This window comes from Triturus cristatus, chromosome 12 (assembly GCF_964204655.1).
Source record: "Triturus cristatus chromosome 12, aTriCri1.1, whole genome shotgun sequence".
NCBI lineage: Eukaryota > Metazoa > Chordata > Amphibia > Caudata > Salamandridae > Triturus > Triturus cristatus.
In genome coordinates this window covers 51252834-51269342 of record NC_140595.1, presented here as the reverse complement: position 1 = coordinate 51269342, position 16509 = coordinate 51252834, and the positions used below count along the sequence as shown (strand labels likewise).

The following is a 16509-nucleotide window of genomic DNA, read 5'->3' as shown; positions in this document are numbered from 1 at the left end:
TGTCCAAAATGGACACAGATGCATTTCAGGCTGAAGTATAAAGCTAAATGCTGTTTTTGCATTTTGCGTTATTTCATATTATTACTGAAATTACATACATTTTGCGCAACCCTAGCTGTGAGCAGCTATGCGAAAAGTTCAAGGCTGGTTTTGTGGTAGCTGGCAGAGAGCCCAAGGCTAGAGCTTAGAGAACACAGGCCAGTCTATGAGCTAGGGCTTAGAAAACACAAGGCGGGCTGTGAGCTGCCATGTGGAAAGCCCAATAAATGGCTGTAAGCTGCCATGCAGAGAGCCCAAGATGTGGCTGTGAACTGTCATGTGTTGAGGTCATAGTACAGCTGTGAGCGGACCCACGGAGAGTCAAAGGCCTGGCTGCGAGCTTCCATGCAGAGAGCCGAAGGCCTGGCTGTGAGCTTCCATGCAGAGAGCCGAAGGCCTGGCTGTGAGCTGCCATGCAGAGAGCCGAAGGCCTGGCTGTGAGCTGCCATGCAGAGAGCCGAAGGCCTGGCTGTGAGCTGCCATGCAGAGAGCCGAAGGCCTGGCTGTGAGCTGCCATGCAGAGAGCCGAAGACCTGGCTGTGAGCTGCCATGCAGAGAGCCGAAGGCCTGGCTGTGAGCTGCCATGCAGAGAGCCGAAGGCCTGGCTGTTTAGCTCCCCATCCCCATCAGTGTTGTCAACATGTTTCTGCCGTTGTGGCCAGGAGGGTCCATGGCATTCGTCAGGACGTGAAAAGGAGGGCTCCTATCTTTTCTCTAACAGACGAAGATAAGATAAATCCACCTTTTTAGGTTGACCTTTGTCAAACTCTACTGCGAGACTTCGTAACCCCAAGTTTGGAGGACAGATCATAGGAGCACCACAAGGGACCTTGAGGTAAGTGTGACTACAGGGGTCCCTCTACTCCTCCCTTCACATGGGACATTCAAACCACGACAGCAGAAACATGTTGACAACACTGATGGGCAAGGGGTGCTAACCCCCGTGTCCCCACCCTTAGTTTTAATATTAAGCAAATCCCACATAAATAAAACTCCATGTGGATTTCGCATTCATTTTTTAATCACTCACTCACCTTCCTGCTCGGGCCCCCACTTAGTTGCAGAAGTGCCTCCTTGTCTCCAGGTGAAGGCCCGCTCTCTATCAGGCGTGAGTTCTAGAGAGCAAGGACTGCCAATGATGAAGCATGACACCTGGTGGTGTGTGAGGACAGTCCATACTTTTTTTTGAGATGCCCAACACCACACAGTAAAAGGCGAAGTGAGCCTTGGTTTTCCTTAAGAATCAGACACTAGTTCAGGGTGGCTTCTTGTTGTGTGTACCTGCCATGCATGGAGCAGAAGGCCTGGCTGTTAGCTGTTATGCAGAGAGCCGAAAACCTGGCTGTGAGCTGCCATGCAGAGAGCCGAAGGCCTGGCTGTGACCTGCCATGCATGGAGCAGAAGGCCTGGCTGTGAGCTGTTATGCAGAGAGCCGAAGGCCTGGCTGTGAGCTTCCATGCAGAGAGCCGAAGGCCTGGCTGTGAGCTGCCATGCATGCAGCCGAAGGCCTGGCTGTGAGCTGCCATGCAGAGAGCCGAAGGCCTGGCTGTGAGCTGCCATGCAGAGAGCTGAAGGCCTGGCTGTGAGCTGCCATGCATGGAGCAGAAGGCCTGTCTGTGAGCTGCCATGCAGAGAGCTGAAGGCCTGACTGTGAGCTGCCATGCATGGAGCAGAAGGCCTGGCTGTGAGCTGCCATGCATGGAGCAGAAGGCCTGGCTGTGAGCTGTTATGCGGAGAGATGTAGTCCTGGCTGTGAGCTGCCATACAGAGAGTTGAAGGCCTGGCTGTGAGCTGCCACGCATGGAGCCGAAGGTCTGGCTGTGAGCTGCCATGCAGAGAGCTGAAGGCCTGGCTGTGAGCTGCCACGCATGAAGCCGAAGGCCTGGTTGTGAGCTGCCACGCATGAAGCCGAAGGCCTGGTTGTGAGCTGCCACGCAGAGAGCTGAAGGCCTGGCTGTGAGCTGCCATGCATGGAGCCGAAGGCCTGGCTGTGAGCTGCCATGCATGGAGCCGAAGGCCTGGCTGTGAGCTGCCATGCAGAGAGCTGAAGGCCGGCTGCGAGCTGCCATGCAGAGAGGCAAAGGCCTAGCTGCCATGCAGAGAGCTGAAGGCCGGCTGTGAGCTGCCACGCATGGAGCCGAAGGTCTGGCTGTGAGCTGCCATGCATGGAGCAGAAGGCCTGGTTGTGAGCTGCCACGCAGAGAGCTGAAGGCCTGGCTGTGAGCTGCCACGCATGAAGCCGAAGGCCTGGTTGTGAGCTGCCACGCAGAGAGCTGAAGGCCTGGCTGTGAGCTGCCATGCATGGAGCCGAAGGCCTGGCTGTGAGCTGCCATGCATGGAGCCGAAGGCCTGGCTGTGAGCTGCCATGCAGAGAGCTGAAGGCCGGCTGCGAGCTGCCATGCAGAGAGGCAAAGGCCTAGCTGCCATGCAGAGAGCTGAAGGCCGGCTGTGAGCTGCCATGCAGAGTGCACAGAATTTTAGCCCATGTGGAAGCTGCTACTTCAAGAACATCTCATTCCTGCCTGCCTGGGCACTTCCACCAAGAGGGTAGAGTGCCTCGGCCCACAGTTTGATGCCGCCCAGAGACCACTTGTTACAGCAAACAAATGATGGACGGAATGCTGACAATGCAAACATTCTCCCCCAGTCAAAAGATCTGGGTTAAATCCATTGTTCTTTTGCCCACTACGCCACCCCAGTTTGGACCCAGCCATATGCAAATCAATCTTGACCCTGTGCCCCATGGGAACAACCCAGACCGAACTGCCAGGCCAGGTCCTTCCTGGACTGGAAACAAGCATCCTGGGACCGGTTTCAGGGTATCTCACCCTTCTTCAGCCAGGCTAGCTTGAATCCAGTGGCGCAGTGAGCAAGGGTCCCAGGATGCTTGTTTCCTGTCCAGGAAAGACATGGCTTGGCAGTTCGGGCTCGACTGTTTCCATGAGGCACAGGGTCAAGGCTGATTTGCATATAGCTGTGTCTGAACTGGGGTGGCAAAGTGAGCTAAAGAACGATGATGGATTCAACCCAGATCTGTGACTGGGGGTGAGTGTTTGAAAAGTTTCAGCACTCCGTCCATCATCTCCTTGTGTTTGCTTTGTTCGCCCTAAGTTGGCAGGGTATGCCCAGACGTGGGTCCGTTGCTCACTTTGCCACTAGATTCAAGCTAGCCTGGCTGAAGAGGGCTGTCAGCCCGAAACCGGTCCCAGGATGCTTGTTTGCGGTCCAGGGAAGACATGGCTTGGCAGTTCGGGGTGGACTGTTCCCATTAGGCACAGGGTCAAGACTGATTTGCATATAGCTGTGTCTGAACTGGGGTGGCAAAGTGAGCTAAAGAATGATGATGGATTCTACTCAGATCTGTGACTGGGTGTGAGTGTCTGAAAAGTTTCAGCACTCCCTACATCATCTTCTTGTGTTTGCTTTGTTCGCCCTAATTTGGCAGGGTATGCCCAGACGTGGGTCCCTTGCTCACTTTGCCACTGGATTCAAGCTAGCCTGGCTGAAGAGGGCTGTTAGCCTGAAACCGGTCCCAGGATGCTTGTTTCCGGTCCAGGGAAGACATGGCTTGGCAGTTCGGGCTGGACTGTTCCCATGAGGCACAGGGTCAAGACTGATTTGCATATAGCTGTGTCTGAACTGGGGTGGCAAAGTGAGCTAAAGAATGATGATGGATTCAACCCAGATCTGTAACTGGGGGTGAGTGTTTGAAAAGTTTCAGCGCTCCGTCCGTCATCTCCTTGTGTCTGCCCAGAGACTTGCCTGTAGTACCTTTTTCCTAGATGCCACCAAAAACAGACACCTCCTAAGTGTCTTGGTGTGCTTGCGCCAAGTGGACACTGCAGAGAGCATGGCTGAACCGATTAGTTTTTCAGTGCTTAATTTGTAAAAGAATGAGCGCCTGTGCCCCATGCACTGCTCAGAAGCCCCCAGCCGGTGCTATTAAATGTTGACTTGCCGAATGCCGAGGCTGCGCATTCTTTAATCCACGTCAGGCCTCTTTAATCCACTGCCAGGCACTCCCTGCCCATTTATCTCACTGTTGCAGGTTCCTGCTTTCTGCCTTTGTGACAATTGTTTTTGTCATTCTCTTCTCCGTCTTTCCACTTTTAGTGCTTTTCATTCTCTTGCTCTGTATAAATGTTTGATGCTGAAAAATAAGTGCCTGGCCACAGACTTCAGTGCTGGTGGGCCCCACTTGCAACCACCGGCTCAAATTAAGCACTGACATTTTTTTGTATCAAGCTTTTCCCTGTGTGGCGGGAGCTATCAGAGGCTGATTTTAGAAGGTCGCCGGCGAGACCTGTATCCCTACCTGCACCCAGACCTCTCCTTTACTTGCTGCTCTTTTCAGGAAGTAATGACGGGCCAGTCCAGGGGCATAATGAAATTAAAAATACTTTTATAAAGCGCACTAAACCCAAAGGTGTCAAGGTGCTAAGCCAAAAAAATGACAATACCCAACAGAAAGCTGAATGTTTAGGATGAAAAGAGCCAGGTTTTAAGGTTTTTCCCTAAACGGGGACAAAGTGTCTAACTTAGAAATGTGTGTGGCTAGCGTGTCCCACAGCTTGGCTGCCGCGACAGAGAGGGAGCGACCACCCCATCTGGCATTACGACAGCTAGGGATAGTCAACTTCCTGCCTGAAGAATATATAAGAGTTATACCTGGCGAGTACCAGTTGAAGAGAGAGATGAACTGTCTAGATTCTTTATGTTGTAGGACCAAAAATACCAAGCAGAGTACCTTAAATGAAATACGCTTTCTGATTGGAAGCCAGTGGAGGGCGTGAATGCCCTCTCTGTCTGGGCCCCTACTCAGTAGATATGTAAGAGGTATGGGGGGCTGGACAGGTGGTATAGGGGGCTCATCGCATTCTGCTTGGGGAGGGGGCGTCATGTAACTTTGCTGCTGGACGAGCCTTCTTGCATTTGCCAGAGCCGCTTTCCCTGGTCGCCGCTCTTGTTGATGTTTTGATGTCCTCTTCTCTCCCCCCAGTGACGAGGAGCTGGAGTCCTGCTCTCTCCGAGTACTGGAGCCTGGCGGAAGTCCGAGCCGGTACTTCCTGCAGCTGCTGGCGGAGCGAGCCTGCACGCTCCACTTCCTGTTCTGCTGCCTGGACCGGATGGGGCACGTGGAAGCTGTTGAGTTCCTCCTGGACCTGGGTACGTGCATCACTCCTTCACCTTCAACCTGGCCTTAGAGAAATCCCCTGAGCCTGCTGACCTCTGAATGAACTTTGACCCGTTTTCCTATGCAATGTCCTCTCACCTGCCTCCCCTGCTTAACTGACCTTCATTACCTGGGATGGCCTTTGCGAAATTTACACCCGGAGGCTCTTTTTCTGCCCTTTGACCTAAAATCTGCACTCAGTGGTGCTACCCTTCAGTCCCAAGACCACCTTCCTCTCAAGGCAGTCACCCTCTTTGCTGACACATTTTTGAAAATGCAAAGTGTTCTAATCTTTTTGCCACCTTCTTAATCAAAGGTCACTTGGGGAGGGGGGGGGGAGGGCGCAAATGAGGATTCGAGTTTTAACATTTTATATCTGTCTGAGCGAGGGCATTGTTAATAATGTCAGCCAGGGTATCACGTTTGTTGACAGACTTATTAAATACAGCAAATGTTATTTTCCATACACTTGTCCAAAATACACCTTTAAGAACATGATATCGGTTTAAGAGAAATCCATTCTTGTGTTATCTTTTCAGCCTTCCAAACACTGCTCACATGTCATTACGCTGGTTTCGCATGTGTACTTTTGATTCGCTATACAATTCATCAATCATACAGTCAGCATTTAGGGTTATTTTGCATACGTCTTACATTTTAATATACCCATTCCAACATTTGCAGCTTTGATTGACTATAAAATTATGCACTAAGTAAAAATAATTAACATATTTTCACCCTTATTTGCACAGTCAACCATGTACAATCAAGTGCAATGCAGGCATTATTACAGTGTTTAATATTACATGATATATACCACTTAGATTGAATGCTTGCTACATAAAATAAAAATTGATTTGTAACCTTTCCTTACTAGCACAAAATCTGGACATATTGAAACCATGTTCATCAGCGCCTGCGACATTCATTGCACAAAAACTTTCTGCCCTAAACTCTCCCGTGCACCTGGGTTTACTTTACAGGGCACCTGCCCCATCATAACTTTCAACTTCCTCTCATTCATAGGTATTGGAGCATTTAGGGGCTCTCCTATGCTGATATTTTCAGATAACATTGCATCAAGTCAAATTATTTTTGTGATCTCTATATTTTTCATTATTTGAACACAAGCCTCACCCCTTAACCTTAAAATATTTGAAATGCTTCATCTTAAACGCGGTCCCAGTGAAGGTAATAAATCCATAAGTCAGGCAGGGTCTCAGGATTTGATGAAAAACAAAGAGTAGTTGATGTAAAGCATCGAAAATAACTTGCATCTGCGCAAGTGTGTGCAAGTCCATAATGCTTTAAACATGTGGAGGTTGCAGGAAGAGATCTAATAAGTAATCCTGAGGAATGGGTAAGAGTGGCCTGTAGGTAGGTACATACATTACAGTGCAGTTGTCAATGCATTGTGAAAATGAAACTCTTTTTGTAATATGAACTGGAACATAACCTGTTTGCTCAGTTTCATATTATAAAAGCAGCAAAATCGGTGCAAAATCCATTTGCTTTATTTTTCATTAGTGCAAACTGCACATGTTCTAGCCGCCAGTGCCCTCATTTTTAGGTCTCGCCTGACCCAGCGCATGCGCTGGTCTGGCGAGACTTATTGAGAGGGCTCCAAAAAGTGCTACCAGGCTAGCCTAGAGCTACAGTGCATGTGCGCGGACACGCGCGCCGCGCTTGACCGCGATTACTTTCACTTTCGCGGTCGCACGGCCGCTTTGAAGTTTGATCGCGATCACTTTCGCGGCCGCTTGGCATAGCCAATAGGTCTCGCTTTTGGGACCTTATAAGTATTTAGTTATGCAACTGTTGCATGGCTAAACACTTATAAGGTCCCAAAGGCGAGACGTATTGGCTATGCCAATGCTTGTTTAAAGATGGATACAGTCGTGACTATGATGCAAACAGTTGATGGTGGGGTGCCAGGCCTCTGCCCTCTCGCCCCCTTACGCCTGAAGGAGTCCACGGTGCACAGGGGGGATCGGACCATGACCAGATTTTCAGGATACTTGCTGACTTTGTAAATTGGTCCATTCTGATTAAGTGTAAGCCAGTTTTACCATATTTGGATTTCCTCAAATCCTGGGATGGAATCAAACTCCTGCTTACTTTGGACACCCCTGCTTTCGATATTGCCATCTCAGTTTCCATCTCTTGCACTGGTGCAACGAAGGCTTACACTTTTAACTCTTCACAGTACAGGAGGGGTTTCGCATTGTGGTGCAGCCGGAGAGCCAGGTGACCATGGAGGGAAGGAAGGTCTCGCTGACCTGCCTGGCGACCGGCCCCCCTGGACTCGGCTACCAGTGGTTCTGCGGGAAGCAAGAAGTGAGTGAGCGCACACCTTTGAGTTGTTATTCATACATGTTTAGCACAGAGGGCCATGCTGGAAACATGTCTGCATGTCACTTTCTGGCAGCAGACCACTCATTGCGGCCCAAAGCCCTGATATGGGCAGCTGTGGGGGTGCCCATTGTAGACCCAGGAGGGGAAGATCATTGCCAATTTTTCAGGATATCCACATAAGATAAATCTACATACAGGGATGATAAAACTTGACCCAGCCAGTGCTTCTGAAAATCTGACATGGATCTGGTATGATCCTACAATGGTCACCCCTGGTCTGAAGCGGCTTTGGCAGGATGTGGCAACAAGATGTTCATATGATTTGGAATTGTTCAAGGGTACATTATTTCTGAACAGGCGCTTTGGATAGTCTAGTCCAGTAGTGCTTGTATGACGATTTAAACCAAAAAAAAAGGTATCTTGGCGCTTCATAGGGTCGTTTTGGTTCTTGACAGTCAGTCCAGCGATTTCTCTTCCTGTCTTTGCTGCTTGTCATTCCTCCATGTCTCCAACTTTCTAAAGACCACAAAAGGCGCTTGCATCGAGTGTTTGTTACTCCAAAATTAGATTTTCAGAAAGTGGAATAATTTGTTTTATTCATCTCTTGATTAGATGAAATAAGAATATATTTTTGTTTTTAATATTAAAATAGCATTTTTGATGGAGTAAATAGATACTTAAATGTGAACGAATGGATGTGAAAAATATGATTAAATTATACTTCTGAAAACTGAATTTTATGTACTATGTTCCTTCTTGCAGATCTTCCTTTAGTAAGCGTTCATCACCATGGTTCTTCAGTGGCCTTCTTACATGTTGGACTTTGTTGTTTTCATAGTTATTTGCATTGCATGATCATGTGAGGATTGCCATGTTCTTAAGCAGAACATATGTATGTTGTCATCTCCTTTTTAGTTCGAACTCAGCGAAGAGGTACTTTAGGAATAAATCTACCTACTTTATATAGGCCTGGACAAATGTAAATTATGCTGGCGTAATTTTCATAATTTTGGGAATTTTGCATTATGCTTACTACACGAAGTTCCTCCGTTATGCCACTGCGCATAATTACACGCCATTCGTGGTAAACATTTACAGCGACCGTGAAAGTTGCGTTAAACATTTAAAGTGAACACGTGACAGCAATAGAAGGCGGTCAACTGTTGTTCGCAGTGTTTTTGTTTTAAATGCGTACTTGCGCCAAGAATTTACGCAATGACGTATTTTATGTTAAAAATAACGGATTTGCATTTCGCGTAATTACACGTAGTTTTGCATAGTTACACAGAAGAAAATTATGTGAATTTCGTCCACCTGCCATCACAGGTTGAGTCTGTATTCCATCACAGACTGACTGTGTGATCCTGTGCACAATATTGTCTGTGTGTGGTACGATTAGTAGCTGTCTTGTGATGTGTAACTTAGCTCCTCTGTTGCCCTTTGCCATTTCCTAGCCCCAGTCTTTACAGAATCTTTTCTTCTCCCATTCTCCAATCTTGGCCCTCATTGGTCAGATTCTGTAGCTTATAGAGTGTTGACACCTTAAAGTACAGTGTGCAGAACACATAGAATGTGCACCTCTATATTGAATGAAGGTTGGTCTCTCTGCTGAGATTCTTCCACATTCAGGCTTCTAAGTGCTTTGTCCAACAGATGGAGATTGTGTGAGGCTCTTATCTGGTGGTCATACCGGTGACTTCTGTGCCCTGAGCTTCAGTGGTGCAGCTTCTAGGCACTTTGTGTAGGAAAGAGAGCAGGTGACGGGCCATTGCCTTAGTCCAGAGTGGTTGAACTACAGTCTCACAAGCTTTTAAGCAGAGCATGAAGCAGAAAATGTTGGTGATTCTATGTTGTGACCCTTTGCAAGCTTTGACCTCTTTGCTGAGATTTGGATCTCTTATCCTCTGGCCAGGTCTCCCACGCCACATCCCCAGAGCTCGTCTTCAACCCGGTCACCTTGCAGTCCAGCGGCTGGTACATCTGCAGAGTTCACCACGGCACCAAGTTCATCTTCTCCAGGTGGGCTCAGCTCCAGGTGACCCGGACCACCAGCCCCAATGCAGGTAGGCCGCACCGCAGAGGCAACTGTGGAAGACAGGGCTAAGAATCAGGCAGTTTCTCTTTGTTTTTTGTTTTTTACCTTCTCAGCCTAAGTTATTATACGGGGGAAGAGGTGGGGACAGGGTATCTTTGCCCCTTTCCGTTGTTTTATTCTTTTGATATTTTCGAATAAGGGTATTTAAAATACCATTCATTATTCAACTAAATGTTATTTTGAGCAGTTTTGGATTGCTTGCTTCTTCATTTGTGATTTATTTTATCTACAAAGTCCCCTTCTTTCCTCACATTGAGTACTGTCCTGTTCAGTCATCTGTGATCTGCACTTGTGTGAGAATAAGTCGTGGACAGCTGTGCTATGGTGCAGTTGATAAACTCCTTGTATGCATGGATGCACATGTACACATCACCCCTCCCTGTAAATGTCTGCCCTAGCTTCCCTTTTGTCTACCTCGAGGGCTTGGGCATCATCCTGCTACAGACACTCAAGCATCTTACAATCCATGCACATTTTATGTTCTGCAGATATTCATTTGAAAAACAAAAACTGCAGGGGCAGAAAGCTTTTCTTAGGAGCCCACCACTGGCGCTGCCTAATGGGACTGCTGAGCACCGGGGCGGTCTAGTCTTGATTCCACCTCAAGCCTCTTTCTTCCACCCCCTACACTTCCTGCCTCTTTATCTCATGAATACCGAGGCTGCCTGGTCTTGATTCCACCTCAAGCCTTTTTCTTCCACCCTACACTTCCTGTCTCTTTATCTCAAGAACATCAAGGCTGCCTGGTCTTGATTCCACCTCACCCCTCTTTCTTCCACCACCCTACACTTCCTGGCTCATTGTTTCACTCTTGCAGGTCCTTTTTCAGCCCAGCTTTCTCTCTTTGTCTCTCTTGCTCTCTCCACATCAAAGTCTAATGATTTTTTTTTTATCTTGGTCCTTAAAAATGTGTGTGCTTCCCACCACCTGCAACCACTGGCACAAATTAAGCACTGCTTTTCTGTTTCCGTATTGCCTCAAAATCACCCAAGATAGCTAATGTGTTCAGCCGCTGGAGCTTCCAAGTGCAGCAGGGGGAGAGCCTGTAGCATTTGTCAGGATACCCAGAACCAATGGCCACTGATCTCAGCTTTTCTAGTGCCCCAAGGATACACTAATGTAAGATTGGCATTCTATAGACTTCAAGAACCTAAACTTCCATGGTGGTTTCCCCATGCGTTGCCTTGGGGACATGGTCTGTTCTAGTCCATGCTGCTTCGACCCGATGAAGTTCTGACCCTCGCTACCAGATGGACTCTTCAAAGTGACCGGAAGTCTTAAGGCCGAGTCAGAAAAACTGTTCCTTGTGTACAAAAAATATCTTGATCTTTGAGCGCAAAGAATTTAAAAGATGTGACCTGACATTTGTAAGATCATTTACTCATGCACAATTTTAAGAGCACAAAAGTGTAAATGACACATTGTTAAATCCTACTCTACACTTCAGGACGTAGATAACCTGGAAACTTTGGGAATATCCACAAAATCATGGACATAGACAGACGTTTTAATGACCTATGTGAATCGCAGAAACAGTCATAGATTTGCAGGACTAAATCCCTTAAGTTGGTTAATAAGTCGGAGAAGGTTTTCACCACAGGTAAAAACATTTTTCCAAAAGAGGAAAAAAAGTCTAATTGCATGGAATGAGTGGCATTTCCCTAAATTTATTGTAAACAATGTACAACTATGTATATGGAAATACCTCCACCTGAACGTAACTCGGAATCCACAAAAAACGTCCCAGAGTAAGCCTGGAAACCTTTAATGTTCAGGTTTTGGACTCCGACCCCGAGCTTTTTGATGCTTTCATGCTCTTAGAATATGCCCTCCCCAACTCCATCCTCTTGGTTACTATGTAGCCACTTATGCACACTCCTAGAAATGTAGCCCTCTGGACACGGGAGGCAGGCATAGCAGTCGTGCTCAGGCCATCTTGTTGACTGCGTCTTCCTACGCTCTTCACCCCGCCGACAGTAAGCTTCAAACAGCTCATGTTTCCAGGTAGTGCCCATGTCCCTCCTCTGTAGCCCAGACAGCCAATCATACATGTCTGTTTCTTAAAGATTAACACAGTACATGGCCTGGCATATCACGGAAGGATACGCTTCCATGGCCTGGCATATCACGGAAGGATACACTTCCATGGCCTGGCACATCACAGAAGTATACACTTCCATTGCCTGGCATATCGTGGAAGCATACGCTTTCATGGCATGGCATATCGCAAAAGGATACTTTTCCATGGCCTAGAATATCGCAAAATTATACGCTTCCATGGCCTAGCATATCGCAAAAGGATACGCTTCCATGGCCTGGCGTATCGCTGAAGGATACGCTTCCATGGCCTAGAATATCGCAAAATTATATGCTTCCATGGCCTGGCGTATCGTGGAAGGATACGCTTCCATGGCCTGGCATATCGCGGAAGGATACGCTTCCATCCACTTGCCACTGATGTCAGCGATATGGCTCTGTAAATTTTAACTTCACATGCTTGTCCTTCTGTTGTCATGTGTCCACTGTTCGTATGATAGGCATGCAAGCCTGACTTGTGAGCATGTCAGTGCTTGCCAAAGTGCTGTGGCCTCAATCTAATTTCTAACCCATTTATGTTTGTACATCATATGTGTCACTCGGCCGCACACTGAGCAACCCTCCCTTGCAGTCACTGGTCTCAGTGCAACTATCTCACTCTTACAGGTCGCCAACAAAGTTCATTCCTTGGCAGTTAACAGGCCTCACTCCCTTCAGACCACTGACGTCACTCGCTTGATTTTTGCCCATGGTAGATGTGTTCAAGAAGAAAATGTTTGTGAAAGACATATTTTGCACTGAAATTCATCATATTCTTCTTAAACCATTGTTCTGCTTATACGTCCATTGATTTTTTTCTTGTGGTGGATCCTAGCGGAGAAAAGTTACTCTCGATACTGGCAAAATAGATTTCACAAGTTTGGTGGAAATTACACAGATTTCACAGGGGAAAAAAATCACAAAATTTCTCTTCCACTTGGTGTGATGTGATGACCCAGCTATCGCTACTGTTGACTTGTGCCTGCTCCTGTCCTATCAGCGGGTAGGGTGACCAACCGTCCGTAAATTTCATGGACCGTCCACAATTTGGACCTCACGTCCATTGTCCATGATGGTCCCTTTTACGGACGCCTTTTGTCTGTAATTTTGGGCACTGCAGAGAGCAGCACTGTTCCCCTGCAAGAAGCCTCAGCTCTCTGATGCGGCCGCCTTGCACCCCTCCTCTGAGCACAAGAGCAGCCCCACCCCGCCCATTGTCATTCTGTGTGCCGGCTAATGATTGTCATACACAGAATGACAACGGGCCTATCTGGGCTGTTACAGCATGTGGTGGGCCTGCTCCAGCCTCGGTCTAGGGCAGGGCATTCTGTTTTAACACTACATAAAGAACAATGTTGCACCTCACCAGGTGGAAGAAATGTACAGAATCCAGTTCATGTAAAGAAGCCAGCGAAAGAAGTTAAAAAGAAGGGGTTATAATTCTATCACAGTCTCGCCATTTTAGAACTGAAGCATTTCAATACTATATACAACGAAGCCATTGCGGCTTCTATTTTATGCAACTAACAACCATTGATAAAGACAATAGTACTGATTTGTTGTAGGTGTAATGTATTATATATATCTGGATGCAATAACAGCAGTAGCAGAATACCAGTCGGGCAGCACACTATGCTAAGCACAGATTTTTAGCTTATGTGTTTTAAGCCACCCCCTTAATTTCATCGGATGTGCCCTTTGGAGAGACCCCCAAGTTTTTTCAACCCACTTAAAGCCCTGTAAACAACACCATGTCACAGTCACCACAGGTCAGAGCACTGGGCATCATACATGACTTGTGACTTCCTAGTTTTCAGATTGCCTATGTGCAGGGGCATAATGAACCCTCCCCGACCCCACTTCGCCCATTGCTTTAGGAACTACAGCGAGGGTGAAGTTCTTGATGGGCCTCTTCTGTCTGCAACTCTGCAGACAAAGGCTCAGCTCAAAATTAATGTGAACATGTGGATGAGTAAGGAATTGAAGGAATGGGTAAATGGCTTGATGGATTAGTGAAAGGATGAGTGAAAGGGTCAATGGATGGACAATGAGAGAAAGGATGGATGGATGGATGAGTGAGTGAGTGGAAGGACAGATGAGAGAAAGGTTAAACAAATAGATGTATGAGTGGAATGGTGGCTGTATGGGTGGGATGGTGGATGGATGGGAAAAAGGGTGGATGGATCGGTAAAAGGGTGGATGGGTGAGTGAAAGGATGGATGGATGGATGAGTGAAAGGGTTAATGATGGGCGAGTGAATGGGTGGACGGATGAGTGAAATGATGAATAGATTGATGAATTGATAAGTGAAAGGGTGAATGGATGGACGGATGAGTGAAAGGGTGGATGTAAGGATAGATGAGTGAGTGAAAGGGAAGGTAGATGAGCAAAAGGATGAATGGTTGAGTGAAAGGTTGGTTGGATGAGATAAAGGATAGAAGAGTAAAAGGATGGATGAGTGATAAGGTCAATGGATGGATTCACGGATGGATGGATGGGTGAAGAGATGGCTAAGTGAAAGGGGGATGGAGAGAGAAAGGAAGGATGGATGAGTGAAAGTATGGATGGATGATTGAAAGGATGGTTGGGCGAATGGCTGTATGGATGAGTGAAAAGAAGGAGGTAAGGATGGATGAGTGTAAGAATGCATAGATGAGTGAAAGGGAGGGTCGAAGAGCTGGAAGAAAGGATGGATGGATGAGTGAAATGGTGAATGGATGTACGTATGGACGGATGAGTAACTATATGAATGGATGGATGAGTAAGTGAAAGGATGAGTAAAAGGATAAATGGTTGGATGGATGAGTGAATGGATGGATGGGTGGAAGTGTGGATGGATGAGTGAAAGGATGGATGGGGCGAAAGCATGCCGCTTTACATCTCACAATGGTACTGACGTGTCTGTAAAACGTACCTTTTGTCACAAAGTTTTGTCCTGAATTTTGACCCTCTGTCCTGAATTTTTGTCCTGAATTTTGACCCTTTGTCCTGAATTTTTACACTCACCATCCTAAATTTGCACCCATGCCAGTTGGTCACCCTGTCAGCGGAGGATTTACACTTTCTGTGGCGGCTCCACATTTCTGACTGTCCAGTATTGGTCGAGGTGTAGCCTATGTTTTTCTATTGTTCTCTTTCAGTGAGTGGTCGGTTTGGCTCAATCGCTGATGGCCTGTGTATCCTGAGGCACCCCCAATCATGCGTCCTCATGGAGGGGGACCCGTTTAACCTGTCCTGCTTAGCCGTGGCAAACCCACCCCCTCAATACCAGTGGTTCAGGAACGAAGCCCCCATCCCAGGGGCAACGATTGCCTCCCTTCAGGTGAGCTTGGGAGAAGGGAATTCAGAAGACGGGGGAAGAGGTGGGGTGAAGTGAGAGAAAAGAATGGACTGAAGAAAATGTGTACTGGCGTTGCATAAATAAATAAATCAGTTTTGCATTCTCTCTCTGTCTCTCTTTCACCCCCTTTCTTCTGACTCTCCTGCACTCTGTCTCTCCATTCTCTCTCTGTCTCTATCCCTCTCCTCTCAAACCCTCCACATGTTGCACTCCACTGCAGGTGAGCGCGGCGACAACAGCGGAGCGGGGAAGATATCGCTGTAAGGTGTACAACCTCTTCCATGAATCCTGGAGTTCAGAGGCGCAGGTAGAGATTGGTAAGTGTGGGTGAGCCCCGCTGCCCATCCTTGAGTGTCGGTGAGCCCGCCCCATCCTGAGTGTGGGTGAGCCCGCCCCATCCTGAGTGTGGGTGAGCCCGCCCCATCCTGAGTGTGGGTGAGCCCGCCCCATCCTGAGTGTGGGTGAGCCCGCCCCATCCTGAGTGTGGGTGAGCCCGCCCCATCCCGAGTGTGGCTGAGCCCCGCCCATCCCGAGTGTGGCTGAGCCCCGCCCATCCCGAGTGTGGCTGAGCCCCGTCTATCCCGTGTGTGGCTGAGCCCGGCTGCCCATCCCCAGTGTGGGTGAGCCCGGCTGCCCATCCCGAGTGTGGGTGAGCCCGGCTGCCCATCCCGAGTGTGGGTGAGCCCGGCTGCCCATCCCGAGTGTGGGTGAGCCCCGCTGCCCATCCCGAGTGTGGCTGAGCCCCGCTGCCCATCCCGAGTGTGGCTGAGCCACGCTGCCCATCCCGAGTGTGGCTGAGCCCCGCTGCCCATCCTGAGTGTGGCTGAGCCCCGCTGCCCATCCTGAGTGTGGCTGAGCCCCGCTGCCCATCCTGAGTGTGGCTGAGCCCAGCCCATCTTGAGTGTGGCTGAACCCGGCCCAGTGGGGACTCAGGCACCGGTGCTTGTGAGATCTGAGACCGTGACACCTGGAGTTGTGTTACACACTTTTTACCTGATTCACACCTTCTAAATACAAAGCCTTGTACTGCTTTACATGCCAAGGGTTTGTCTAGGAGCAGATTAATACATGAAGTGTCTTCCTTGGGTGATGTCCATGGCAGACCGTACCCAGCCGTGAGCGTGCGGGGTTGTGTTGGATGTCCAGTGTTACCTGTGGTTGTGTTTCACTTGGACTCTTGCAACTTGCTGACCTCAGGATCTCACAATTCTCACAGTCCAGATAGCAGGTCTCACATTTGGCAGCACGCTTAGACCTCCACCCATAGCTTCAAAAATTCACACGCAATAGAACCTCTGACCTCATGTCAATCCTCTCTCTGCTCAGCCTTTCCCTTGCCCCCATAGCCCTTACCTCCTGCTCATGGACAGTGCGACAGGGACTTGTGATTGCATAACTGACCCCTGTTCGTGACTCTCTGTTTCCATCCCT

General features: G+C 48.3%; 1 protein-coding gene across 2 annotated transcripts in view; it reads left to right on the top strand.

The window, feature by feature from the left end:
• The window catches only part of LOC146772429 (mucosa-associated lymphoid tissue lymphoma translocation protein 1-like), a 66471-nt gene that overhangs the window by 6965 nt on the left and 42997 nt on the right, over window positions 1–16509 (top strand). For both annotated transcript variants that reach the window (XM_085639851.1, XM_085639852.1), the window contains exons 3-7: window positions 5039–5205; window positions 7419–7549; window positions 9480–9630; window positions 14879–15060; window positions 15299–15395. In XM_085639851.1, coding sequence (XP_085495977.1) covers window positions 5039–5205; window positions 7419–7549; window positions 9480–9630; window positions 14879–15060; window positions 15299–15395 — 728 coding nt within the window. The remainder of the gene's footprint in view (window positions 1–5038; window positions 5206–7418; window positions 7550–9479; window positions 9631–14878; window positions 15061–15298; window positions 15396–16509) is intronic.